The following is a 27,087-nucleotide window of genomic DNA, read 5'->3' on the forward strand; positions in this document are numbered from 1 at the left end:
AGACCAGGAGCCTTTTACAGAGCAGGAGAAGACTGCTGCATGTGCTGAACTGCGTTGCCGTGGGAGGGCAGGGAAGAGGGAAACATGTCCCACCAGGAATGGGCTTGAGGACAGCTTTGGATGACTACAGTCTCAAAGCAGGTCCTTGCTTTGTCCCCTGCTGATTACCAAGCCATGCAGGTTGTCCTTTCCCACCAAAGAATCAAGCCACACTAGGGAATCCATCAGCTTGATTTTGTTCTTGCGGGGATTAACAACAGTTGTTCTTTTCAGGGGAAGGATCCACAAGTATAAACAAAACCAGCTTCTTCCGAAATGCACCATGAGGCACTCACTTTCCAGATAGGCCTCATGGTGCATTTTGGAAGGAACATGGAAAGGATGAAGCATGAGTCAGCCTCCTGTTCCTGCGGTGCGTTTGCATGTGGTGGGTCTCAATGGACATGCAGCCTTTCCTAAATGGAATCAGCACACACCCCTCCCCCCATCTCTCTGTCTGGTTATGGGGCTTTCCATGGAGGTCTCGGCTCCCGGGTCTGTTCCTAGGGGTTTTCTGGCACTCACATGGCTGTGGGGATATGCAGCAGTGGGAATGTGCAGTGGCTGTACATGTCCACACGTTTGCAAGCTCATTTACACGAGTGTGTATCCCCCTCAGGGCATGCACATCTGTCTGCTCTGCTCTGCATGTGTGTGTGTATACACCTGTTTATTGACATGTTTGCATGTGCATGCAGGTACATTCATGACCGTTTGCGTATCTGCCTGCCCTCTACGGTTTTACATTGTCGTGTGCAGGCATATATCCATATACATGCACACTTGTGCATCTGTGTACACACTCATGAGCCTGTGCCTGTATATATCTTTATGTGGGTACATCCATGCACCAAATCAAGCCTGTGTATACATGCATCTGAACCTCTGGACATGCATAAATGGAGATGTGTGCCAGTGCAGCTGTGTGCCTATTCAAGTGTCTCTGGACAGGACCTGCCTATGCAAGGAAAGTTGTCTGCGTTTCAGCTCGCTGAGGGACAGGGTAGAGCAGGAGGTAGTGGGGAGATTTTGCATTTCTGGTGACAAAAAGTGTTTCTGCGTCTCTCACACCAGGTCAGAGGGACAGAGCCAGGTGACAGCATGGGCAGGCTGTCAGGTCTAGGCATGCTGCAGGCTCATGGTTGCACTCTTGAAGAGGGATAGAGATTTGCTGGCTGCTGCCTCCTCCACTCCCTCCTCTCCCTGTGTTGATGCATGCCTTCAGTCAAGCAAGGGAAACACAGCTACACTATTCATATTTTATAACAGCTGCTTCTGGCTCTCCCCCATCACCTTTTCATTTCTTTTCTTCTCCTGCTGAAGTATAAAAAAACATTTGTTTGAGTGCCTGCCCTTCCCCAGCCATTGCTCACTGAGAGGAGCTCTCTTCTGAACGAGAGAGAGAAGGTGCAAGACAAATACTCCTCCACAAACCTTTGAAGCCTCCAAGCACTATGTATGACATTTCTCCCAAGGCTTCCTGCTCACCCCTACCTGCCCAGCCCTGCTCTAGAGAGCAAGACCCACTCCTGCTGTGTGACCCAGATGTTTCCCCAGAGCTGTGACCTACACACCAGCTACTTCTGGCATTGCATAGAGAAGACACCGCAGAGAGGTCCTGCAGTTATGGGAAAAGTTAGTGCAGGGTGAGCTTGTACTCAAAGGGCTTCCACTCAGAAAGATGCTCCCCCTCCCATAGCCACTCACCATCAAGTGTCCCACCACACCACCTGACATGAGGCCCCTGCTTCAGGAGGAAAAGCAGTTGATGAGCAAGGACAAAAGGTTGTTGCCTTTTTCTACGTGTCCCAGTTTAGACCTACAGCATATTCAGCTAGAAGCAAAAGCTAAATGGAACGTGAGTTTCATACTGGAGCTGGTAAGGGGGTGATTTCTAAAGGCAGAAGTAAACAGACATTTCACATATTCACCTATATTTGCAACATGCAGAGTCAGCAGTTACTTGCTCTCCTAAAAAGTACATAGGGGCACTGATGGGTGTCTCTGAGAGCCCACTGCTGTCCTCTGGAGAGACTCAAGCCCCATGGATCAGTGTTGTGTTTATTACCCAACACATACTGTAAACTCTGGCTCTCCCCCTGCTCTGCTCTTGGGATAGAGCTCTCTTGTCATATCTCTCTTTGCCTCCAGCACCTGGTGCAAGACCATCATCAACCACAGGAGAGAAAGTGCAACTCCAAATCCAGGCTAACCCAACAGCTGTAGTGGGACCATGTGGGAGAGGTCCCAGGGCACCCACTGAAACATCAGCCCAGGTTTCCTTTCCAGGCAGCTCCCCAAAGAAAGAAGATCACCACTTCTGTCTGCCTGATTTATATTCCTTCAGCTGCTGATGTTTGAGGCCAGTCACACGTCAAAGATGCTCAGTTCATGAAGGTTTCTGGTGAGCATGAGGTCAGCCTAAGTGATCCCACTCACCAAAAAAATAGCAGTTATCTGATTTATTTGGCACATCATCTAAGCCAGCAATGCTCCAGATGTGTTAACTCCTGCCCATAAAATAGACTAGGGGACCCAGAAGGCTGCTGGTAGCAAAACAAGCCCAGAGGCATTGGTGGAACATAAGGGTCTTGAAGGATTTGCACATGAGCAGCTGAAATTGTCACAGTAGGTGAATACAGGACTTCACATGGTAGGAAATCAGGCTTCATCCTTTCCACTATTCATAAAACCCTATTTTTTAAGAGTAGAAGGGACAGCATGTCAGTTTGCTGTCCCTAGTGGCAAATTTGGGGCCAACAAACGAGGATCAGGAGTTTAGAAGAAGGTGGGTTGTTGTGTTTAAAGACTTGGAAAAACTTTTAACTCCTCTCTCCTTCTGCCTTGCAGCAAGTAACAGGGACCAAATTATGACAAGGCAAAACTACCACCAAACTTGTCAACGGCTCCAATGACAATAGGCTGAAAATATGGCGCTGCTGAGCTGCCCGTGGGGCAGGGACACCAGAGCTGGTAGGAGGGAAGGGACTGCACAGAGGGGCACGTTACATGCAAGAGCTGCTGAGCAAGAAGAAACATCCCTGTCCTGGCACCTGGTGGGATCCATCGTGGCTCTCCCCCAAGGTCTGTTCTCCTTGACGGTTCCTCAGCTGCGGTGGGCCCGTGGGGGAGGTGGCTGAGATCCCCAAAGGGGCCTCCTGAGACCCTCCGTGGCCCAAAAGCACAGAAGCATGAAAAGCAATTTCTTTAAATGCCTCTCTATAGTTACCCGGGGACTATCCTTGCCCCTGCATCTTTTCTTCTTCAGCAATTAGCCCTCCATCAAACCAGCCAACTTTCCAAGCAGCTTCTCTGCTGCTCGCTGTCTGCCTTCCTGTTCTAAATGTTACTGAGCTCAAGTCACACCACCATCTATTCATCTCGGCTGACCCTAATGCACAGTAGCTGGTTAAATTTCAGGCAAATTAAAGAAGGTACCCCCCAAATTTAAAATCTAAACATCGGAGAGAATTGTTTAAGGAGACTAACAAGGATGAGCATCTCATTTCTGCAAGGAAGGTGGTCAGGCAGGTTTGGATGCTGCATTGCTGGGTCATGATGAAAACATCACAAACACTTCTAAGCTAAATCACCCTGGGAGGGGGATGCTGGCACTGGACCTGACTCTTCACAATTTGGTTGTGGCATCCACAGATTGAGTACATGACTACCCATCGAGCACAGCCCCAAGTAAGTCACTCCAAACTCAGCAGAGCTCCCTGAAACGCAGCATAGCAGTGGGCTCTGTGGTTTAGAACATTAAAATAAAGAAAAAACAAACAAAACAAACAAACTAAATAAAGGGAGAGAAAGGGGTAAGAGGAAGAGAGGGTTTTGTAGGCAGAAATTAATTGTCACCAGTCAGTTTTACTGATGATCCTTTGACTGACCCCATGCAAACAGGACAGAAGACAAATGCTGAACAAGCCCACTTGTAAATAGAAGCCCTGGTCCATCTGCCTGGGTGCTTTGCTGCTGGGCATGGCCAATGACATCTTTTCACGGTCTTGGTCACATCAACATGTTTAGTTGAAAATGCCTAACGGAGTCAAGTTATGGGAAGGGGACACCAAAACTAGACCTCAATTTCATGTGGAACAGTATATAGGCCTGCATATGAAGTGCACACAGATCGCTGAATGCTGCTTTTCATGTGGCTGAGTTTAATGTGGTGGAGTAGGAGGCACAGGGAAACATGATGAAGTCATTGTACCCCATGTCCTATCCCAGCCTGCAGTAGATCTTGAAGCAGAAACTCTGTGTAGGTTCTCTTCTGCATCAGTCCCAGGGTCTCAACAAGAGCCAAGGGGCCAATAGTCTGCATCATGGTCCTTTAGTCTTCAGATTTAGGAGAAAGAACAGTGATACAAAGTAGAGGAAGCACCCATGCTCTTAGATGTTCCTCCTGCTTTTAGTACCATATGCTGAACTTCACTGTCTTCCTTTGGTTTGGGCACCTTCAACACAAAGATACCAAACCCCACCAAAACTAACAGGCAGGGAAATGTCAAATTCCATTCAGAAAAAAAAAAAAATACATAAACACCCAGACCGCCAGAAACCAGCACATCCCCTCCTCATCCAGGCAAAGTGACAAACCAGGGACCCACACCAGTAATTTTGTTCCTGCTGTAGGACACAGGGAGGGGACCAGCCTCCCTTCTATTTGATGGTAATTTCATCCCTGTGCTTTAGGACCCTACCAAACTTATTGCATGCACATATCCTCTGTCATATCAACTCCAAGCACATGAACTGTTACAGCACTTACAGAAATCAACACCAGGCTCTTCCTTTGCCCGTTCCCCATTGCTACGGGTGTTCATGTGAATCAAAGCCTATGTATTGCAGGGAGAAGACAGCTCAAACTGCCCCAGAAATGATGGGACAAAGTAGCTGACCTGTCAGGGTAGCCCAGTTTCTGTAGGAAGCTGGAGTTGTAGCTTTGACTCCTCCAGGTTCCTTCCCTTCTTCACTATTTCTAAACACTGGGAATATCCCAAGCCAGTAACTGTTTGTTTAATGGCATGGACCACTCAAGACCTATTGAGAGTATTCAGCTTAATGAGGTGTGTGGCATTTATTGCTCTATCAAAACTAGAGCCAGAGAACAAAAAGAAATATATTTAAACTCAACAGATCTGCAATTCTGATGATGTGCTAAAGGACGTCCTTTCCTAGCCTGGGTGTCTCACTCTGCTGGAAGGATGAAATGTAGGATACAGGTATCAGATTGCTGTCTGCAGCAAGTGCAAGAAACGAGTGTACTACGCAGAGAGTCAACAACTGGAGGTGACATTGGCAGAGCCACCCCAAGAACACACAATTGCTGAATCCTCCCCAGGTTAAAGTGTCGCAGAACCACACTAAACAATACCTGCTGAGAATCCAAACCCAGCTTTCTAATCTGTTTAGCCCAAGCTTGCTTCAGTACTGCCTTGGAGGGATGACAGGAGACAGAATCAGCACCCACAGATGTGGCAAAGTTTCACTGATCCTCAGAATTGGAAAAGGAAAATATGGGAAAAGAAATGCGTTGCAGAGGTGATAGTGTTGCTCTGGAAGAGACATGAAATCTACTGCTCTGCCCAACATGGAAAGAGATTGTTGTGGCTTAAATCACCCATGTTTACTCTCAGAGTACTCATGGATAAGCTCTCAACACTGCTAAGGGTCTGTTCCCAGCCTGTTAGGCAAAGATCAGAGCCCATCTCCCCTCCTGGATCTGTTGTCTGCTACATCACTAAGGCAGCTGGGCTAAGCACCATCTCTGCTAATCCCTGGCTTCACCCGAAGTATTTGGGAGATGCATCTGGATAAAGGAAACCATCACTGAAAAAGGGAAAAATCCCTTTCAAGGAAACCTAGGAGAAACCCCGGAGCTATATCCACCATGAGAGACAGGATCCAGCAGGTTTCCTGGACTCAGTGTCAAGGAAACCCATGGAGGTCAGGCATCGCAAAGGTGAATCAGGCACCTGAAAAACTCCGCGGATCCAGTTCCCCTTGGAAATACAGTGTTTTCCATTTTTTCAGCCTGTTCCCATCACCTAAATACATCAGATATTCAGGGTGCGTGGTGAAAAGGGCGAGGAGTTTCTCTGTACATCCTCCCTTCTGAGACATTAGCATCCCCATTCTCACATTCAGCGGTTACAATTGTAAAACTATGCTGCAGATGTGATGATTTTGAATCTGGTGTCTGTGTTTCCCTGCATCTAAATTTCACCCTGTATTTCCATACAAAACATTTGGGGGCAGCTGCTATGGCTTCTGAATACGAGAGAATGTTAAACAACGGCAAATTTAAAAAAAAAAAAAAAAAATCCAACAAAACAAACATAACTGAAAAACTGAGCCTCTCACCAGGCTGTCACTCATTAAATTACCCATAAAATTCCCCTCATATCAATAATAGGAGTAGTTGCCTGTGAAACTCCCTCAGCAACTTGATGTAAATTCCACCTTTAGTCTCCCTGCTACAACAATAGTGCATTCAGACAGTAATTGCTGATGTTTCTGCATTGTGGTCATCTCCACAAACTTGTGGGTTCACAACAGAACTGATCACTTTATTTTCCTCATTTTACTGCCCCCACCATCTTCCAAATAGGACACCTCCATACAGATGCATGCATGAGTGAATTTAGTGCTGAGACAGAGGCACAGGCAATCTCAGCTCTGCCCCTGGGAGGACCCCGGTACTCTTAAGGTCATGCCTAATTCTCCCTGATATCCAGTGATAGGACGTGTGGGAATGGTTCAAAGCTGCACCTGGGGAGGTTTAGACTGGACGTTAGAAAGCATTTCTTTACCAAGAGCGGGGTCAAACATGGGAACAGGCTTCCTAAAGAGATAGTAGACGCCCTGAGCCTATTAGTCTTTAAGAGGCATTTGGACAATGTCCTTAATAACACACTTTAAATTTTGGTCAGCCCTGAATTAGTCAGGCAGTTGGACTAGATAATCATTGGAGGGCCTTTCCAACTGTAAATATCGTATTGTGTTCTATTGTCCTCTATTGTCCTCTATTCTATTCTATTCTATTCTATTCTATTCTATTCTATTCTATTCTATTCTATTCTATTCTATTCTATTCTATTCTATTCTATTCTATTCTATTCTATTCTATTCTATTCTATTCAAGGTCTTTAAACACCACAGAGGAAAACAGCAGGATTGGCAGGGCTTGCACAGATCACAGAGACCTGAGTGTTTAAACTGTGTCAGAAACCCCTTTTCCAGCACCCAGGAAGGAGTTACCCACACTTGCCTCATCCATAAAACACCCCACTGACTGCATGCAAGAAGCACAACCCCATCAGGAACTGCCCATATGGGTCCAGTGGGCATTCACTGCAGGAAGCAAAGTGACCTGTTTGCCAGGTGCCAGGCTCTGTTGAACCTCCTCCTTCAGGAGCTGTGAAGTGGTATCAGTTCTTGCTCACAGCTTCTGAGGTTTGGACTGAGGAGATGTCAGTTAAAGTCCCCAATGCTTTTAGCAAGATAAGACAGAAAAATTTTTACGCGTGAGCAGAAACCAGCCCTTCCTTGCCTCATGTTTTGTTGGTGATCTCTCATCGCATTGTAGCTCTGCTCTCAAGGATGTACAGATTAGACAGCGGGGGCAAACACAGATGGAGAAGCAAGGAGTTGGAAAGCATCACACCTACCACCAAGCACACTCAGCAAGTCCATGCCAGGTGGAAGGCGATGCAATGAAAATGCACCCATCCAACTTCCTTTGCCATTTGGTTGGCAAATCCAAAACTGAGGCAAAGCCAAACACCTTTCTTTGCAAGCTCAGCTGTTGTTTGGGTCTGAGGGACTCTTGCTGCAGGAATAAAGTCTGTATCATAAGGAGCTGAAGAGGTCAAGGAGAGGTTTGAGATCCTGCCCTGGGGCAATTATTCACAGCTCTTTATCAGCCTCTGAGCTTCTGTGGTCACTAAAGCTCACCACAAACATCGAAAATGACTTATGAAGCTATTTCTGCCCCAGGGAATATTCAAGGAGAGGGAAGCTGTGCCACACAACACAATTTCTGCAGCAGGGCAGATGGCAGTTGATTCATTTGTCTGTATGCCCCTGGCCTCTCTTCCACACCATGGACCCCCTTCAACAGTCACTCAGCCACAAGTCCAGGCAGAAGCTCAGCCCTGCTGAGAAAACATTACATTTTGGCCAGTAGAACTGGCCAAGCATGAAACAAAGCTTCTCGAAAACTAAGTTTTGGAGGATGTGTCTTGCAGTGAGAGATTTATGGTTCATAGTTTATAGTTCAGACTACTTAATATATCAGAGGTTAAGAAGCAACTTGTTCATGGGTCTAAAAGTGCCTCTCCAAACAGTAGAGAGCAGATTTCTTAATGTAGGAGACAGAGGCAGAAAAACGTCTAAGGTCTGGTGTGTGAAACACCACTAACAAAACAGAAGTAGTGTGTGTGTGTGAGGAAGGAGAGTCTGCATTATTTCAAAGCAGTGGGGACAGCAGACCAATGGAAAAGTTTGTCAGGAAAGGCAAGAAAATGCCCAGCACTTCAGACTAGCACTATCTTGATTCAGTTTTTTGAGAACTAAGAAGCTCCATTTAAATCTCAGTTTCAAGTTATTTGCTGAAATGAACTTGTGAAATTCTCTGACACATAAAACCAGTCAGACTTGTTCATCATAAACATCCCTTCAGACATAGATCCGTCTACCTTGACAGGGAGTAAATACTATATTTCAGGGGCACACGTTTAACCCTGTTTTGCAGTCAACACCTTGGATGTCTCCAAGATAGGGATATGAAGAGCAGAAGGACCAGAGCATGCTGGTTATCTCTGTGGGTCACCAAAATATGACAACACTGCATTGGCCTTCCAGGAACAGATTACATGCAGACAAGACTAATCAGACATTCATTAAGTGCCTAACTCAGCACAGCACTTAAGCACACATTTAACCTTCTCTCATTACAGTGTCACATCAGTGTCCTTTTACAGCTCCAGCTCTGATTACAATGAAGCCAGCTCACATTTGGGAGGGTCACCATGATTCTCAGACCCGGTACCTCATGTTTCAGGAAGCTTTCCTATCTTCAGCCCCATGGTCTCCTACCCCAAACCCGTGTGGGAGCCTATTCCAGGAATGCCAACTTGCATTCCTAAAGGGGAGTTCAGCTCTAAACATTAGGACCTACAACCAGTCTCTGCCTTCTTCCCGTGTCATCTGAGTCAGCCAGGGGAGACCTGATGTTGGCCAAAAACAGTTCCCCTGCTGAATTGTCTTCTCCTAGAAAATATCCCTTGTTCAAGTCTTCCCGGAGTAGCAGTTGGAGGTAGTTGCAGCAAGGAGGGGAGATGTGGGGGGTGGGCTGCTGCTGCCAATACATTTCCAAATGCGTCTTGTTGATCACCAGGACAAGCTCCATGTGCAGCAAGACACTGAAATATCTCCTGCCGCCTCTGCACCCTGACAGATTCTTCCCACCCCCACCACCACCCGCCGTAACCTCTGCAACGTCCGCGTGGGACGGAGAGTGCAAAGAAGGTGTCTCAACAAACCTGGGAAGCAAATTTGGAGCAGTCTCTCCTACCTCCAGACACTGAAGAACAGATGCTGTGAGCAAGGCAGGGTCACTTTGGCAGAGTCACTTCCTGAAATCCCATTTGTAAATGTCCACAAACATCCCTGTGTACCTGAACCAAGTGCAAACCCATTGGCCATGAGTGAAATCAGACTGTCAGTTAAGGTTTCCTGAGTGTTCCAGTAGCTCTGGAGCAGTGGTAGCCAGATCTGTGGTCTGGGTCAGTAGCAGAAGTTCACCTCCCAGCTCTGCTCTTTGGCCACCAAAGCCAATGTCCAGCCCAACAGATCTATTCTTAGCCTGCTCTTGAGTGTCTTTTGACACCATCTCATCCAGCACACAGCCCCATACACGTGTCCTCCATCCATCAGCATACCAGTGCCCAGGGGTGGGGAGCGAACCTTTTCAAAGGGATCTCACCCACAGACTCTGCAAGCCAAAGCATGGCTGCTTCCAAGGCAACATCTCATTGTAGCCTGTGTAGATTAGCACTCATTCATTTTCTTTGGAAATATCCAAGGTATAGAAAAGGCACATCAGGAAAAGTCAGGCTCCACATTTTGGGATGGTATCTGGGTATCTGGCAATTCCTTATGTGCCTTAAATTCATCAGACTAGGTTAGTACAACACATATATATATATACCCTTGTTCAAAGATGAAAGTGTCAAAAGAGGCCCAGAAACAACAAATGACTCAGAAAGCAGCAGGGAAAAAAAAAAAAAAAAAAAAAAAAGCTTGTAGAGAAAAAAAATGTTACAAATACAATCAGGACAATGACAGCAACAACCAGCATCAGTGCTTGGAAATCAGGAGCCCTATCAAAATATTCCACCCACAAAATGCTGTTAAGGGATCGCTGGCTCTCTGTCCAAATTGGATCTCGCCTCCATCTTCCTGATCAAGCTTTTGCAAAAATCAAAACAGACACAGTGACAGACAGAGCAGCACATGGAGAGGCCGGGCACCCTGCAAGCATGGCTTCTATGTAGATGGCATCCCACCAGTGAAGATGATAATTCTGTATCTTCAATATGGAGCAGATGTGAGCAGCCAGCAAAAAATTATCTACGCACTCTACAAATATTTGACACCTAAAAAGGATTTTGATTCAGCCACCTTTGAGCCTCTTTCATATTTATTTTCTGGGAACATTGAAGCACTCAAGCTGTACTAGGAGAGATCTTTACAAAAGCCAATATTAAGCTTGAATGCTTCAGGATTTGCTGAAAATCTTATTTCAAATTTCACCTTTGGTTGCAATGAAAAAGGTCATGCTGCTTGGGTTGAATGCATAAATCATCCAATCAGCAAATGCAAGGCATGACACATGACTTAACGAAGCTTGCATCACTCTGAAGAGGCAGCCAACATGGTACTCCTTGCAAGCTGTTCACACAGGAGAAAAGGGCATTGCAAAGAAATCCGAAATCTGGAGAGCGAATATCGCTGTGTGCTCATAGCTGAGGAGGGAGGCGCAGCTGAAGAACTAATTTGCAGGATTTATGGCTCGGCTGTGTGCCTTCACGTATTGATTCACAGATCAGTGAGAAACAAAATCTCCCCCCAAAATACACTGACGAAAGCACTAGTACCTGATCATATACTAATCTCTCAGCTAACAACAGACTGCGGTCTGCAAGAAAATCACACTGCACAGCTTGGACCTGTGCCTGGTAACCTCCTTCCTACTGCAAGCAAATTTAGTCTCCTTCCCCCCACCTTGAGAAATTCCCCCCCCGATTGGGGGTGGCTACAAAATTCAGGCAGGAGCCCCAGAGTCCAGACCCGGACGGATTCCAACTTTCTTCTGGTGGCAGAGGACATTTCAATTCAGCACCTGAAGAAGATGAGACTCTGGGGTGGGGGTCAGAACCTCACCAAATTGGAAGCTCCCCTCCCCACCACCCAGATCCTCATTTAGCATCACACCTCTGCTTTACATAACCTGCCTGTTGGCAGGTGGGACGGAAGCTGAGAATAAATACATGGGAGCAAATCTGACACAGGCACTGAAATAAAGTATTCGCTTTTGGACCCACCCCCCCACCCCCAATTCCCTTCTGCTTTTCATGGCACCGTAGCACTGGCGGAGACTGTGTTGCATTTCTGGAATGAGCATTTCCCCCCCTCAGAGCAGTGCCCACATCAGATCTCATGAGCCTCTCACCCCCTTTTTTCATGCCTTTTCCACTTCCCTAGTCTCTTTCCAGCCCATACCATATCCAAGATCATCATCAAACCACTGATGAAATATCTGAGGAATGAGTCCCCAGCAAAGGCACCAAATAACCCCACAGAAGCTGCATGGTGAGTTTTCTTTCTGAAATTCTCCAGAAGGAAAATGAGGCTGAGAACAAAATGAGCGTGCCTTCTGTTGCCGTTCCCTTGAACCAGACCCGAGAATTAAGTTTTTCCTATGAATTAAAATGGTTGATAGGGCTGCCGAGTGCAGCCTGCCTCAGGAGGTAGCATGTATCCTGCCTTTTCTAGGATATCTGTAATTACATTGAAAAACTGCTCACCCTCAGGTAAGACTCCCCTCAGCAGCTCTGAGGCTGAAGAAGTAAAACAAGCAAGGCACAAGCCCTGGGAATGTATGAAACTATTTGGGGGTATATTTAGGGGAAACTGCTTTGCAATTTCAGTCGCAGGCTCATAAAAAGCCACCGAGGGTTACTAGACCTGCCTATGAATTAGGAAATAAGGTTTTCGTACCGGGCATCCGCAGACTCAGACACAGAGGTAATAGGGACAGTGTGAGACCCAGAAGAGGAGCACCCAACCAGTCCTCCCTCCCAAACACCCCCAGCCGCCCTCCACTCACCCAGGAACTCCACTCCGCTGCTGTCCTTGGGGCTGCTCATGCAGTTCTCCAAGTAAATTCCATCCTTATAGCAATCTTCCTTCTTCCTTGTGAGCCCCAGGATCTCGCTGGCCTGATCTAGGACCTCCCCTCCAGAGCAAGAGCATGGGGTCTGCATAATGCCGCATGGGTGGGAGCTGCTACTGATGGCCAAGCACGTGTCCAGCCACTTGCAGAGCATCTGGCAAGCGGCTTTGCTAGGGTTCCTGTTGCCCACCACGAGGTACTCCACCGAGAAGTCCTTCTCCTGAGCCTTTGTGGGCTTCCACCGCACGGGCCAGCTTTCCACCCCCGGAGGTGCGGTCTGCTTCATCTGGAGGAACTGTTTGTTGGACTGGAGGAAGGCATAGCGGGTGGACCCGTCGCAGAGCTTCAACACATCATCGAAGCTCTCCATGCCCAGGTAGGTGCGGGTGGACTCCAGGAAGGAGTCGAACTGGTAGGTGCGGATGTGCTGGTGGTCACATACGCCGGTAGGTTTTAGGATCTTCATGTACAAAGTATACCTCCGAGGGTCGGGGTTCTGGATAATCCAAGAGCAGAGAGAGGAGTTCAGTGGGAAGACAGCAAAGGAGGAGAAATACCCAAAGAATTTCCCTTGGACCAAAGTGGTGCAGGGAGTTTGTGCCAGGTCCAGAGCGACCACGGTCCACACAAAGTAGAGTGGCGATACCAAAAGCAGGTTCAGGGCAGATCCAATGCTCCTCATCCTAGGTCTCTGGTCCTCTGGAACTCAAAGTAAATGTCAAGCAGGCGCCAGATCCTGGACATAACAGGGACCAGCTTAGAGGAAAAGTGAGAGTTTAAGAGGCTCTGGATCCGAAATCAAGCCAATCCTCCCATGTCTGGATTTGAGCTCCCTCCTGTGGCCATAAACAACACCTGGAAAAAAAAAAAAAAAAAAAAAAAAAAAAAAAAAAAAAAAAGGGAAGGGAAGGAGGAGGGGAGAGAAAGAGAAGAGATTTGGGGTTTTTGGTTGTGGTTTGAGTTTTATTTTTAATCCTTTGCAAGGCTGAGAATCCACACAACATCCCCAGTCCCAGCACATCTAATTGGAGGAAGATATAGCCCCACATCACCATGCCCATGCTAGGTTTGGGGGTGTACCCATCACTGGGATGTCCTGACACCCAGGAGAGGCCCAGCTGTGACTCGGTAGAGGACAACATAGCTGTGACCCTGATTTCCCCCAGTGCCTTCTGCCCATGCAGTGCCTCTCTGCTGAGCTGAGCAGAGCCTTTGCAGTGATCTCTAATCACCTCCCCAAAGCAAACACCATTGAGCTCTGTTTTAGGGAGTTTCCACCCCTCTCCATCTCAACGGAGCCAGGATGTTGGCTCGTGGCGGGGGTGGGCTGAAGGTCAACATGGGCAGCTGGGCTCTGCCTCCTCTCTTCCTCCTGCCAGCCCTTGGTTTTCTGCTTCTTTCTGTCTCTCCTTTTCTCTCTCCTCCCTCTTCTTCCATCAAACTGGTGCAAGGGAGGGGAGTTGTTGTTCAGTACCCCAGCCCTGGTTTAATCCTGAGCCCAGACAGCTGAGCATAGAGCATCTCCATAGAGTGAGAGTCCTCCCTGCCAGGCCCAGGACCTCCTTCAGCCCCCAAAGCCGCCTCAGCAAAAGTAACACCCATCCTGTATTGTCCTTTGGGACACATTCCCTGCAAGCCTTTGTAGCCCCAATATCCTCTTCAACCCAAATTCCCAGACTCCTGTGCCCCGCTTCGTCTTGAAGAGAATCCTGCGCCCTCTGCACTCTTGAAAGTCTCCCTCTTTGTTGCCCCACAAAGAAGACCCTCCTGTGCTCCCTTCCCGCCATCTCCCCTCTTTCCAGGGGAGGAGAAAGAGGGGGAAACAGCATCAGTGGCAAGGCTCTCTTTGTCTTGTACTCCCCTCCCCATGTAATATGCACCCCCATGTTTGGGGAGGGGGGCCTATTAAGAAATGTAGGGGTTGGCAAGCAGGAGGGGCATACCCCCTTCTCTCACTGCTGGGCATATAGCCACAGCTCCTTTCCTTCTCACTTTTCCAGTCATTTCGTTTCCTGCCTTCTTGGCTCACCCCAGGTAGAGAAAATCAGCATTTTCCCCTTGGGTGAGGTTTGCCTTGGGCTTTCAACACTTTCTGCCTTCAAAACAGGGCTGCTGCCCAATTTCAAAAGGACAGATTGGACCCCTGGAAGGGAGGTTTCCCCTACCATGTCAGACTACTGCCTGGATTTCAGGAGTCTCTGTGGTCCACTGGTTAGTGAAAATCAAGTGCTCAGGGCCTCTGCAACGAAGCCTGAGTGCAAACAGCCCAAATCCTGAGATGCTATTGTGGTCCTGGGCTGCAACCCAAACATAATTCAGATCATCTGGAATTAATTTCTCTATGATCAGGGACCATGGTGGCAGTGCCAAGAAGGAAATGGGGTGAAAGTCTATGGAGAGGGACACCTGCTGCAAGGGAGAAGGGAAAGGTACCTTCTCTATTGCAGCCACTGACCCTCCTCACAGCCCCATGGTGTTCACACCACTGATCCCCCGTCCTGCCCTCTCCCACTCCACTGAGAGGCTCTTCCTCCGCAGACTGCGAGAAGAGGAAGCTTTCACAGCAGCCAAACAAATTCCCAGAAAATCTACAATTCACACACCTAAACCCAATCCTGCCTTCCAGGAGAGACTGAAAAACAAGAGATGAAGCCCATAGACTATCCTGTGCATCTTGCAGAAAACAAAAATTCAAATGCCTCTCCACATTCACCCCTTGATTTCTCTCCCTTCCTATATATCAAAGTTTTATCTCTGTATCACCTCTTTTCTGCAAAAGACTTTCCTTCTGGGAAGGAAAGGGTTAGGTAACTCAAAAGTCAGACCTGCTACTTGCAAACTGAGTTTCATCCGAGCTTCAAATCACTGCAGCCTCTGCCAGCAGATTCCCGAGTGTCTGTTAGACCTGACACTAATCAGCATAGAGTCCAAATGCGTTCGCACTTAAATTTTTCAGAAGTCAGGTCCCCACTTTTGACAGTGGTTTGCAGCCTGCAGAGCTCTGCAGTGCAAATTACCCTGTGCCAGGCTCCTACCTGCTCTCCAAGGCCAGATTTCAGGAACGCAGCTTGCTTAGCGGATGCAAAGCAACGCTTGCTTGCAACGAAAACCACAGGCATCAACTAAGCATCCTATAAATTTCCAGAGAGGTCATCCTGATTAGCAGGAGAGGTTGCCTGCAAATGACTGCGAATGCCTTAAATATCAGGTTTGGCAAGTGAAAGGTGCTTGCTTAGCTGAGACTCTGGAAGGGACTGCTGGCTTGCCTCTCTCTTGCTGTAGGGCAGTGCCTGAGTGGCTCGTGCTGTTTGCAAGTGGACACAGCTTTGCAAAGCCAAAGCCTATCTGACTTTCACACCGATGAGCCAGCCAGGGAGCATCTTAACCACTGGTCCAGATTGTGAAGAAACCTGCCTCTCCCAGTTGGAAGCAGGAGCCAGCGGTGCCTCCATAGCAACAAGATCATTAGGAGACAGGGCTTTTGCTGAGATCCGGTCCCTAATGGTGACTTCAGCGTGTGGGATTCAGCCCAAGCCTCCTGCCCTCTGAAAACCCATTTTTTCTCACGCTGGCCACAGACCTGCTACTGAATGAGGATGCAGCAAGAACAAAATGCATCCCCCCTCGCCACCCCTCTCTGGGAAAAGCACCGTAAAAGCCAACAAACTTTAACTAAACAGACCCGTTAATGGGACGCTGTGTTACGGTTGTTAGGTCTCAGAATTGATTTCCCCTGAATGCAGTCCCATCTGGAAGGTTTCACCATAAGGAACATAAACATATTTTTTTTTCTTCTTCAACTAATCCTTGCTGAAGTGGGAATCTTTACTTAGAGCGGAAGAAATGTATAGACAAAAGCCCCTCCACACCTGGATCTTTGGCTCGACATGTGTTGGATCTGGCAGGGAGGGAAAATGCAATGGGCAGTCAACTGCCTGCTGCATCTCAGCAGCAAGATCCATCTTCTATACTTTAATCCAAAAAAACCCTGAAGGGGACATATACCAGAGGCTACAGCCTGCAACTGAGGAAGGGACGTTAAATGTGTGAAAAGACAGATTATTCCAGTGTTGGGGACAATGTTCCTATGGCACGCAGGGAAATTTCCCCATATTCCCATAATTGTTGCCACAGCTAGTGTCTAGGTATCCTGGTTATTTCTGCAATTTTTTGTGATGAGAGACATCCATACCTGGTCCCATCCCTTGACTCTAACTTGGAGTACATGTCACCTATCCCATCCTTTCCTTCCAGTCCTGTGCCTGTGAGATGGATCTGGCAGAGAAGACGTTTATGGAGTAAAGCTTGGGGACAGCAAGTGACCATAGAGTACCTTGGGCTGTCCCTTGTCTGCTTTTCTCAAGGACAAACTGAAGGGCAAAAATATTGCCTTCTCTGTGTGTGTGCCCCTGGCAGAAGTCAGTTCATCCTAAGCAACTCACAGGAAGAGGTTGACAAGGTGTCCAAATGACCCTTCAGCCTGGTGCAGGTGTTAGAGATGAGGAAGCAGAAGGTTATGAAGAGATGTGAACCACCAACATGACTCCTGCTCCCTTGCAGCACTGCACAGAGCCCTGACAATTTTTTTTTTTGCCTTCTTGCTGAGTATTTGCCACCCCAACCTGGCACCTACTGGAGCAGGCACAATTCAGAAACACAAGCCAAGACCTTCACAGCTTAAACAAAACCTGGCAGGGATTGAATTACATCTTACACCTGGCACCTGGGCTGCCCAAGGGCTCTAGGCATCCAGTTTGCACTGTTCCCAGGGAATTTGGGAGCCTGCAAGATGTGGCGAGCTGTTTGGTGATGCACTCTATCTTCTCACAGTAATGGCAAACCAAAAGGAACCAGGTCTGAGGCTGGAGTTTTCCACCACCCTCATGTCCCTGCTTACTTTCTGCACATATTTACATGCCCCAAGCATAGCCCACGCCCATCCTGGGGATGCAGGCAGCATGGAATATGTGTGAGCAGCGATGGATCAAGGCACCTCCTGGCTCTACCTACAACTGCCTTTACCTTCTGCCTGAATAACCTCACATGCAGATTCTCCCCATCTTAAAAAGACCTCCCAGTTGGATATCTCCCAGCTGTTGCGTCCAACTTTGCAGCTGTGCCTCAGCATAGGGATTTCAGCTCTGCACAAGCAGGAGGAGCCCGTGAAATGCAGGCAGTGCTGCAATGGGCCCTGCTCTGCAGAGGCTGTGCATTGCACAGAGTCCTCCCATGCGGGAAGGGCAACCTCCCTGGTTGAGCATCCACCACCTTCCTCAGTTGTGCTGGTGACACAGGACTCTTGGTGCAGCAGCCTGGATCTGGCCAACGGAGGGCACTCTTAGACATACACACAAACACACACACACACACACACGCACACACACGCCACGGAAAAAGAAGGGAAAGAAAAAAATAAAAAATCAAAGCTATGGCAAAAAGGTCATCATTCCCCACTGCTGCCTGCAGGACCTCTCCCAACACCGTCATCCTGATCTGCCCCCACTGGCTCAGCTGTACCCCAACTCCTCTCTCTCTGCCCACCAGCTCACATGTGTTATCGTCCAAGATTTACCCCCCTCTGCTTTTCCTTCTCCTGACCTTGGTACACGGCTGACATCCCAGCAGGGTGAAAACCACTCTCATCAAGCTAATCCTCCTTTCCTGGGGCTTCCCATTTCCCTGTAAGAAGTTCCCAGATATCAAACAAAATATCACTTTTGCTGGAGGCAGAAAACCGCCTGGCTCCAGAAAGCTCAGTCCCTTGCCACTCTGAGAAAACACGGGAAATGAGTATGCTCTGTCCTTATTCACACGGGACTGATAGCAGAAAAAAAAAAAAAAAAAAAAAAAAAAAGCCGCAACCTCTTGGAAATTTTCTTTTTGCTACCGAGGTGAGTGAGCAAAACACAGTGGAAATGCCGAGAAAAACACAGTGGCATCTGTGAACTGACAGCACACAGGGGAGTTAAGAAGGGCTCAGACCTGGCTGTTGTCTGGCTGCAGTGGTTCTGCTGGGCTGCAAGGAGAGGAATTAGCCCAGAATGACACCTAGAGAGGGATGGAGCTTGGACAGGTCCTGGAGCAGCACCTCTCCCATAAAATCTGTGCTCAAAATCAGGTTTTTCCTTAGCAATATTTGTAATGAACCATTTTCCTTCTATTTTCTATGAGTATTTATTTGACTCTGGCCCTTACCAGCAAGAGTTTATCTATAGAGATTCATGCTTATTTTCTGGCAAAGCAGAATCTAGTGAAAACTGTAACCTGAAAGGGCAGAAGGATGACTTGGCGGGTGCTGCAGGACTGGGAAATGCTTTAGATCTCACCCTGACTTCAGTGCACATCCACTTTCTGGAGAGGCATTTCAGACATGGACTCTATCATGGAAAGGTTACTACATCAGCTCCAGCTGGAATTCCCCAGGTCAGGATCTGGCCTGGCCAGATCTACCTTTGGACCAAATGCTGAGAGCTGAACTCAGACAAAGCCCCTTTTGGAAGCAAAAGAAAGCAGACAAGGTTCAGAGAGACAAGAGTCCATCTCTGCTCCCCTCCTGCTGTTTCACTTGCCATAAAAATTATTTCTCAATGGATCACTCACAACCCTGCATATTTACTTCACCACTGTAGATACTGATGTACTGCCCACTGCCTCTATCCGTCTCAATCTCCTGGGTGCAGAGAAAGCCTTATTCTCACCTATGTGCTCTGTTAATAAATTATATTTACACACACCAGCATCCTTCATCCCAAATTTCTCCCTGCTCCAACCTTTAGGCTTTAGGAGGGGACTCCAGCAGACATGTAACATCCCACAGGAAAAGCATGAATAGGGTGGGAAATATTTGATCCTGTGATGAGGATTGGCTTCTGGGGACAGAATCTCAGTTTCTTTTTAGTTTTCAAAGTCTGGAAGAGAGGATTTGGGGAAAGGAAAAGCTGCAAGGTGAGATATAGAAATGGCTAATACTGGGATGCCCCAAAAGGCTTTCAACCACAATGAGGAAACTCCAAAGCTCCTGAGCCTCAGTTGAACCATCTCATCTCTGATCACCTTCCGCACTGGCCAGATGGGGAAACACTGTCAGTGGGAGCCAGAAACCAGATTTTAATCCTGACTCCAGGATTTGTGCACACTCTCAGTCAAGCATCTCTGTCAATCCACGCTTCAGTTTTCCAACCTGAAAAGATGGATGTAAGAAGCATCCTCTGTTTTTCTCTAGTTCTCTGTGATGTGAAAAGCTCCAGCAAAGTGTTGAAGATTGTGATTCATTTCCAACCCACCAAGACTTCATCCTGAGATGCGATTAACAGCCTTAGATGCTAAGATCTCTACTCCAGAACACGCTAATTGAAGATGGGCCCATAGCTAAAACCCTCAGGCAGGAGTGTAGGCAGGTCAGGCTCAGTTCCTGGCTCTGCATGTTTTTTTTTCAGTGAGTGAGATCAGGAGACAGCTGAGCAGAAAGACTGGACCCTAAAATCTAGGACCCAGCAAAACTTCTGTAGAGAAAATCCTGGCAGACAAGGAGGGCCAGATGTGCTCTACCTAGTCCCAGATGTGGCTGCTTAAGGAAAGGGTGCTCAGGGCTCTGCAGCACCTTCTGTTGGGTCCAACACAGCCTCAGACAAGTGCCATGTATGTGCTTGGTGTCTTCTAAACATCACCGCAGCCTGAGCTACAGTTGTGTTTGTCCTCAGCTTTACTCTACGCAGGTACAATGTTATTTTCTCAAAGACTGCATGACACGGGTAGGTTAGATGCCATTGCATAACAAAGTCAAGGAGATGAGGGGGTAGCTAAGGCAGCTAAAGTAGGTTGTCATAATGTTACATCTTCCCCTGCCTCAGTTTCCCACTAACAAAGCAGATTTAAACCCCAGTTAGCAGTGGTAAGGTACAGCCTGCTGAGTTAAGGCTGGTCATTGCTCTGCACTGTTCCCAGGCATTTCCTCACCCACAGGGGCATACACAATTCTTCTTATGGTGGTAAGATCAGCCTTTAATCCATGTCAGCATCACCCATACCCTCTGACTGCCCTAGCTTCCATCCATCCCCATCAGTGGTACCATCTGAGGAGCAACTCACTTTGCCAGAAATACTCTGGATTCTACACCAGAAAATCCTAGAAAACTCCTGCTTCCCCTGTTGCTTTATTTCTCCCCATTTATGCACTGTGGCCGACACTTTAGAGTCTTTTCCCCTATGCTCCCACCCTGCTCCTGGGTGTGAGCGTTACACAAGAGGGCCTCTGAGGGCAAGGTCATCCTAATGAGTGGTAGAAAGCAGGCAGGGGCCAGAACGCTTCCATCACCGCTCATTCGTGTTGAGGCCCGGGATGTGATTGATTGGAAATTCAGCTGGAGGATAAAAGCACTGGTGTTAGCTGGGGAGCTAAGTGGGAGCTCCTGGGGAGAGGGGATGTTTAGAGGCAGGGCTGGGTGTGTGCACTGAGGCTCAGGCTCTCATGAACCCATGGACAGAGCAATGGTTAGCAAACCCAAAACTGGGCTTTGCAATTCACGGGGTTGCGCGTGCACAAGCCAGATCTCAGTACAGGTTCTGATGCTGCTCATTTACACATCCTGCATAAATCATATGCTCAAGGGCTCATTTTCTGGCCCCTGAGGCCAAGAGCTTTGGCACAGGTCATGACCATGCAGTTAAATTGCCTATCCCCCAAAGCAGAACATTCTTGCCACAGTGCATAATGCTCTCTCCTAAGATGTGCCCAGGCACAGTCTGGGGTGGTGTTTGTTGACTGAGGCCAAAACCTTGCTAGGAAGTGTCCCGAGATGTGTAGGCAGGGATGGGATAGTGTTTCAGGCCATATCCTGGCCTGCTGCAGTTACTGGTGCAGAGGTGGCTACAGAGGATAAAGGAAAATCTGGTGACATGACTAAAGCACCTGTAGCTCTGCTGGACCCCTGGGACTGAACATCAACTGGATTCAGACCTTTACCTGCCCCGTGACAGCCTGGAGCTGGGCTGGCCAAAGAAAAGGGGATGAATACAGACGTAGCTGTTTTTGCAACCAGCTCCAGACTAGGATCTGCATGAACTCAAGTCCTAGGTCTTCTCCCAGCACCAGGAAAGTAGATTTCTACTTTGCTGTCCTCCAGCTCCTTACGTGGCTGAGTATGATCAGCAACAGAGGATGACCACAACCAGAAGCCTTTGACCAGCCCTGGATGTACAGAAGTTTTAATGTGTTCTCTTCTTCTGACTCCTTCCATGGCCTTCTTCTCTCTCCCAATGACTGTGCTTCAGTTTCCCCATCTTACAAACAACGTTGACACTACCCCAATGATGGGGATATATTTTCCAGGCAGCAGCTGGAAAAAGAAGGAAAGAGTACATCAGGGTCCAATTTTATAGTAACCCTGATGGTGTACTCTGCTCAGTTTTTGAATGCTGCAGTCTCAGCATAATTAAAACTGGATTGAGAATGTTTCCCCTTCTGACAACAAGAATTCAGCTCATAATTTTAGGCGTTCAGTTTCCAATGCCCAGTGAGAAAGTCTTTAAATTGCACATAGAAGGACCATAAGATGGTATTGCTCAGATTTGCAATATTCCTGTACCTCTCAGCAGGAGGAAGATGGAGATTCAGGCTGTGGCTACAAGAGACACCTGAAACACAGGTCCTTTTAGTAAAACCAGAAGTGTGACCATCCCTTGTCTTACTTTTACTCTCCACAGAGTGAACAGCACAAGAAAACTTGAACTACAAGAGTGTGCTAGCTATGGAAGTGATTCCAGCTGCTTCTACACAGTCTGGAATTAGAGTCTTTGAAGTCTTCTGATGCCACCCTAACATGGGCAAACAGGAACTTCCTGGCAGCGTGGAAAAGGCAGAAATATCTGAACTTGAGCAGGGTGTTGGACCTTTCTATCAAATTGAGCACAGACCTTGAAGGTGGAGAGAATCAAGAACCTACCCAATGCCATTTAAAGCCCCGAGTTTCAGTGGTTTTGGATCCAGGCATGACCTTGAAACAGTAGAGGTCTGCAACCTGAACTTATAAAACAAAAGAATGATAAATATGTGCGTTTCTACAACACCTTCTCTTCAAGGTCCTCAAGGGGCGTGGGGAGCAGCAGTGAATTAAGCCTCATGACGCAGAAAGCCATCCTTACTGACCCCAAAGGCTGAACACAGACAAAAGGAAGTACTTTTTCACATAGATAGTAATTCAATTGGGGACCTCACTGCCACAGGATGCTGTGGAGGCTAAAGGTATAAAAGAGTGCCAAAACGTATTAGAAAATTTGTAGAGGACAAGTCCATCAGTTTCTATTAAATACGATGATCTGGATGCAACTGCCAGTCTCAGTAGTGTCTACTTTTTGCTTTTTCTTCAGTCTTTCCTTGTGCATCCAGATGGACTTGGATGGTCCTGTGTCAGGACAATACCTAGTATCAATACAGACTGATGGGTGAATGGATTGAAAGCAGCTCTGTGGAGAAGGACTTGGGGGTACTGGTGGGTAAAAACTGGACATGAACCAGCAATGTGAGCTTGTAGACCAGAAAGCTAACCGTGCCCTGGGCTGCATCAAGAGAAGCGTAGCCAGCAGGTTGAGGGAGGGGATCCTGCCCCTCTACTCTGCTCTCATGAGCTCCCCCCAGAACACTGCATCCAGCTCTGTGGTCCCCAGTGCAAGAAAGACATGGACCTGTTAAAACGGGTCCAGAGGAGGGCCAGGAAAATAGTCAGAGACCTGAAGCGTGTATCCTATGAAAAAAGTCTGAGAGAGTTGGGGTTGTTCAGCTTCAGGGAAAAAGGGCTCTGAGGAGACCTAATTTCAGTCTTCCAGTATACAAAGGGGGCTCATAAGAAAGATGGAGAGATGCTTTTTACCAAAGCCTGTAGTGACAGAACAAGGGGTAACAGTTTTAAACTGAAGGAGCGTAGGTTTAGATTGGATGCGAGAAAGAAACGTTTTATGTTGAGTGTGGTAAAACTCTGGACCAGGTTGCCCAGAGAAATTGTGGATGCTCCGTCCCTGAATATATTCAAGGTCAGCTTGGATCAGGCTTTGAGCAATCTGATCTAGTGAGAGATTTCCCTGCCCATGGGAGGAGGTGAGTGGAATAGATGATCTCTGAAGATCCCTTCCAAACCAAACCATCCTATCATTCTGTGAGTCTATGTCCTTTGTTCCTTCCCTAAATAACCATTCTTGCATTTATTATAGAAGAGTGCAAAGATATTAGTAACCACCTGTAAGCCACAAGACACATGTCCATACTGCTAAACAAATCATGACCAGAGCCTGAAACTAAATCTAAGTCACATCCATGTTGCTAAACTCCCCTACCAAAATGGGTTGGCCAGATCCACGTGCTCCTGTTCAGTCTGCTATGTCCCACAGTGCCACTGAACTATTTGGGAGAGCAGTCATTGGGATGATCACCTGCCTTGACCTAAATCTTCCTGGGCTGTCATGCCCACAATCCTGCAGTGTCATGCCTGAGTTAATCATGCTGGACAACAAAGGCTGCCTGCCTGCTCTGCTCCCTGCAGAACCCCCCTTTTCTTTGCAGACTCCTCAGGAAAGAGACTGTCTTCTAGGCTTCCCTATAACAAATCCTAAAATGCTCGAAAGTAGACAGGCTGGCAGAGGAATGCAATCATAGCACAGGCGCTAACAAGCTGGATTATTCCTTGCATCTCATCTATCAGCCTCATGACAAGCAGTTCAGGATTTGCATAAACGAGACAGATGTACACTTCTTCCCCTATTCAGTCTTCTCTCCAGGAACCCTTGAGCAATGTGACATGGGAGGGAAGATGGCTTACTAGTGAGGGGCAAGCACTGGGGTCATTGGGAAGCAAAGGATTCTTCTCTTCTCACTTTCTTGGGCTTTGTTTAATCACAGGAGATGATGGAGGACGTTATGGAGTGATTTGTGCAGCATTGAGAATGTGCTGGTTTGGTGCTGGGGTTAGTTAGCTGTCTGTGTGCAACCTTGATGAAGATGAAGGATTGAAGGAGGATGGTTTATATTTATTCTGAGAAGGGCTCAGGTGATGCTTCATCACAGAGATGACAGCAGTCTGTGATTTTCACATGCTCCTTCATTTGTATGGGTTTTCACTTCTGGCTCAGAGAACAGGCAGACAGGACTGGAGTGAAGAGCTGGAGAGGAGCTGGAGGTCTTCAGATGACAAGCAGGAATTAGATTTAGGCTTCTACCCAAGACCCAAGACCTAGGAGGGAACCTCAGCTCCAAGGCCATATACGGGCAATTCTTCTACTTCTCATTTCCTCCAGATAAAGATTTTGAGACTGTTCCTCCTGCTTTCAGCCCAGAACTGTTTAGAGAAACAGTCACCATAAGGTTGCACCACACGCAGACCCAGGTGGTCCTGAGCAGCCTTGGAATGACAAACCCACGTGTGCAGCCCAGGAACCAGCCTCGGTAAACCAGGAAATGCCAGAGAGATGAACAGTCCTTCTAGGAAAGTACCAGGAGATTAGGATCACTGCCTTTTTTTTCCTAGAGGGTAGGTTAACCCAGCACAATGGGGCACAGTGGATGCCCTCAGTCTCCCAGGACAATACCTGGAGGGCCTGTGGCATCTCCACATTGAATGGTAGACTGAAATCCAGCACAGATTGGTTGCAAACGAAAGCCCCCACCTCCTGCGAGACACAATGAGCAGATGGCCCTCCTTTTGTTCCTGAAGAACAGAAATTCGCATGCCAACAAAATGCTAATTTGCCCTTTTGCTGTCTGTCTCTACAGGCTATGTCTATACTAGTGAAGGAAACAGAGCAGGGGCTGTTCTTTGGCTCTGGGGCCAAGCATGGCACAGCTTGCAGCCACATACCTCAGCTCTCCTCCCCTGCAAAATGGGCTGGCCTCATCCCCCAGACCTGTGGGAGAAAGTCCCTTGGCTCAGCCATCTACCAGACTGTGTCCTGGCACTGTCTTTGGCCAAAACTGTGCCAGAGAGCATGCAAGAAATTAAACGGTCTGGACGATCATGGGATCATGCCCATGCTTGCATTTAATCCTTCATTTATTTACAAGGATAGACATAGCCTCAGAGGGAGTGAATGGACATGAACGTCAAAGGGTTTGTCCTCTTGGATTTCACTGGAAGAACTTAGGGGTGGTAGAGATCTCCCCACAGGGAGCAAATCCAGGTACCACCTTTTTTGATTCAGGTGGACCTTTGCGTTGGAGCCACGTCAGTGAGGGACCTTGTCTCTGTCTTACCCAGTTCTGCACATAAATTGGGAGTTTTTGACTTGAGAGAAGTCTGTGAACCCTGCCAGGCCCACCACAGCTGATTAGAGCACTCCCCTCATCACTCAGCATGCCTGACCCTAACAATCAAATGAGAAAAGGTATCAATCCAGCTCCTTTTTGGCAGGGCTGCACATTGGCATCTCACAAAGGGCTAATAAATGTGGATAGGATGGGTTGATCCTGGTTAGGTGAGCAGAAGCATAATATTTGCTGCCGATGCTTTTCTCAAGAACTGGATTGCTGCTTTTTCTCTCTCTCTCCTTCCCTTCTCCTTTGCCTTTGCAAAGTGCGACAGCGTGGGGATGAATCGCCTGATTGTGTGCTCCTCTTTCCCCCACCACGCCGCACCAACAGCAGGGTTGGGGGATGGAAAAGGAGCCCAGCTGCTTCTTGTGGGCTGTTCTCTCTCCACCCACCAGGCACTTTAAATCAGACACAAATTAACACCAATTCCTGGCATCCTTTATTAATCGGATTGGCTCAGTGTTAGTTTGCTTTGCTTCTATCTTCTATTTTAATATTTTTTTTTTTGTCTTTCTTTCTTTTTTTTTCCCCAAGCCCACCTTCCTGAAGAGCATACCTAACAATAACAGCAATGCACTGGAGAGCAGGGACGGCTCTTGAGCTGTTACAGGTAGTGACCATCTCTGGTTTCTCAAGCTTTAAAACATGCACCATGCCCCAGTAGGGGACAGCAATCCCTCAGACGTCTCATATTTCAGCAATCTTTTCCATCCATACTGCTCTCTAAGCATCGTTCAAGGAGAAACCCCATGCACACAGTCACGAACATGATGAAGTGCAACCACCTTTAGGGTACAGTACATCCGTCATTTATCATCTGATAAAAAAGTTATGTCAGATCTCTTCTCCTAGCACAGGAAACTGAGACAGCTAAAATTTTACTGCATCGCATGGGACATAGTGGAGGTAAAAACCTGACTCCTGTGTATCCACGGGTGATTATTGTCTCCAGAAGCTCCACAGTGATTTAAACACAAGGAGGTGTTCCCGCACCCAGGGAAAGTTGGTAACAACAGGGTCACTGACCCTCATATCATGATGGAGCGCCTTGACCAGAGTCTAAAGAATAACCATCACTCATGGAGGCACACACACAACTTCGAGACTTGTCCTTGGAGACCCATGAAACAAAGTGCTAAGAATGGGCTGAAATGACTGGACCTTCAGGAGTAAAGGTGAGAAGGAGCTGTAACCACTCACTAATTTCCTTTGCCGCTCCAGATTTGAGAGACAGGAATGCTGGAGCATATGTCCTTCAAAGCCTGCTGTCCACTAAGCCTTCCCAGCTTTGAAA

The 27,087-nt window shown here is 47.6% G+C and overlaps 1 protein-coding gene across 9 annotated transcripts in view; it reads right to left on the bottom strand.

Annotated features, from left to right (window-relative positions):
* Positions 1-27,087, bottom strand: part of ADGRB1 (adhesion G protein-coupled receptor B1) — a 280,012-nt gene that overhangs the window by 189,615 nt on the left and 63,310 nt on the right. For all 9 annotated transcript variants that reach the window (XM_042785910.1, XM_042785909.1, XM_042785908.1 and 6 more), the window contains one exon: positions 12,437-13,357. In XM_042785910.1, the coding sequence (XP_042641844.1) occupies positions 12,437-13,184 (748 nt within the window). In that variant the 5' untranslated portion in view covers positions 13,185-13,357. The remainder of the gene's footprint in view (positions 1-12,436; positions 13,358-27,087) is intronic.

The sequence above is a fragment of the Tyto alba genome, unplaced genomic scaffold (genome assembly GCF_018691265.1).
Source record: "Tyto alba isolate M040663 unplaced genomic scaffold, T.alba_DEE_v4.0 Super-Scaffold_9, whole genome shotgun sequence".
Taxonomy (NCBI): domain Eukaryota; kingdom Metazoa; phylum Chordata; class Aves; order Strigiformes; family Tytonidae; genus Tyto; species Tyto alba.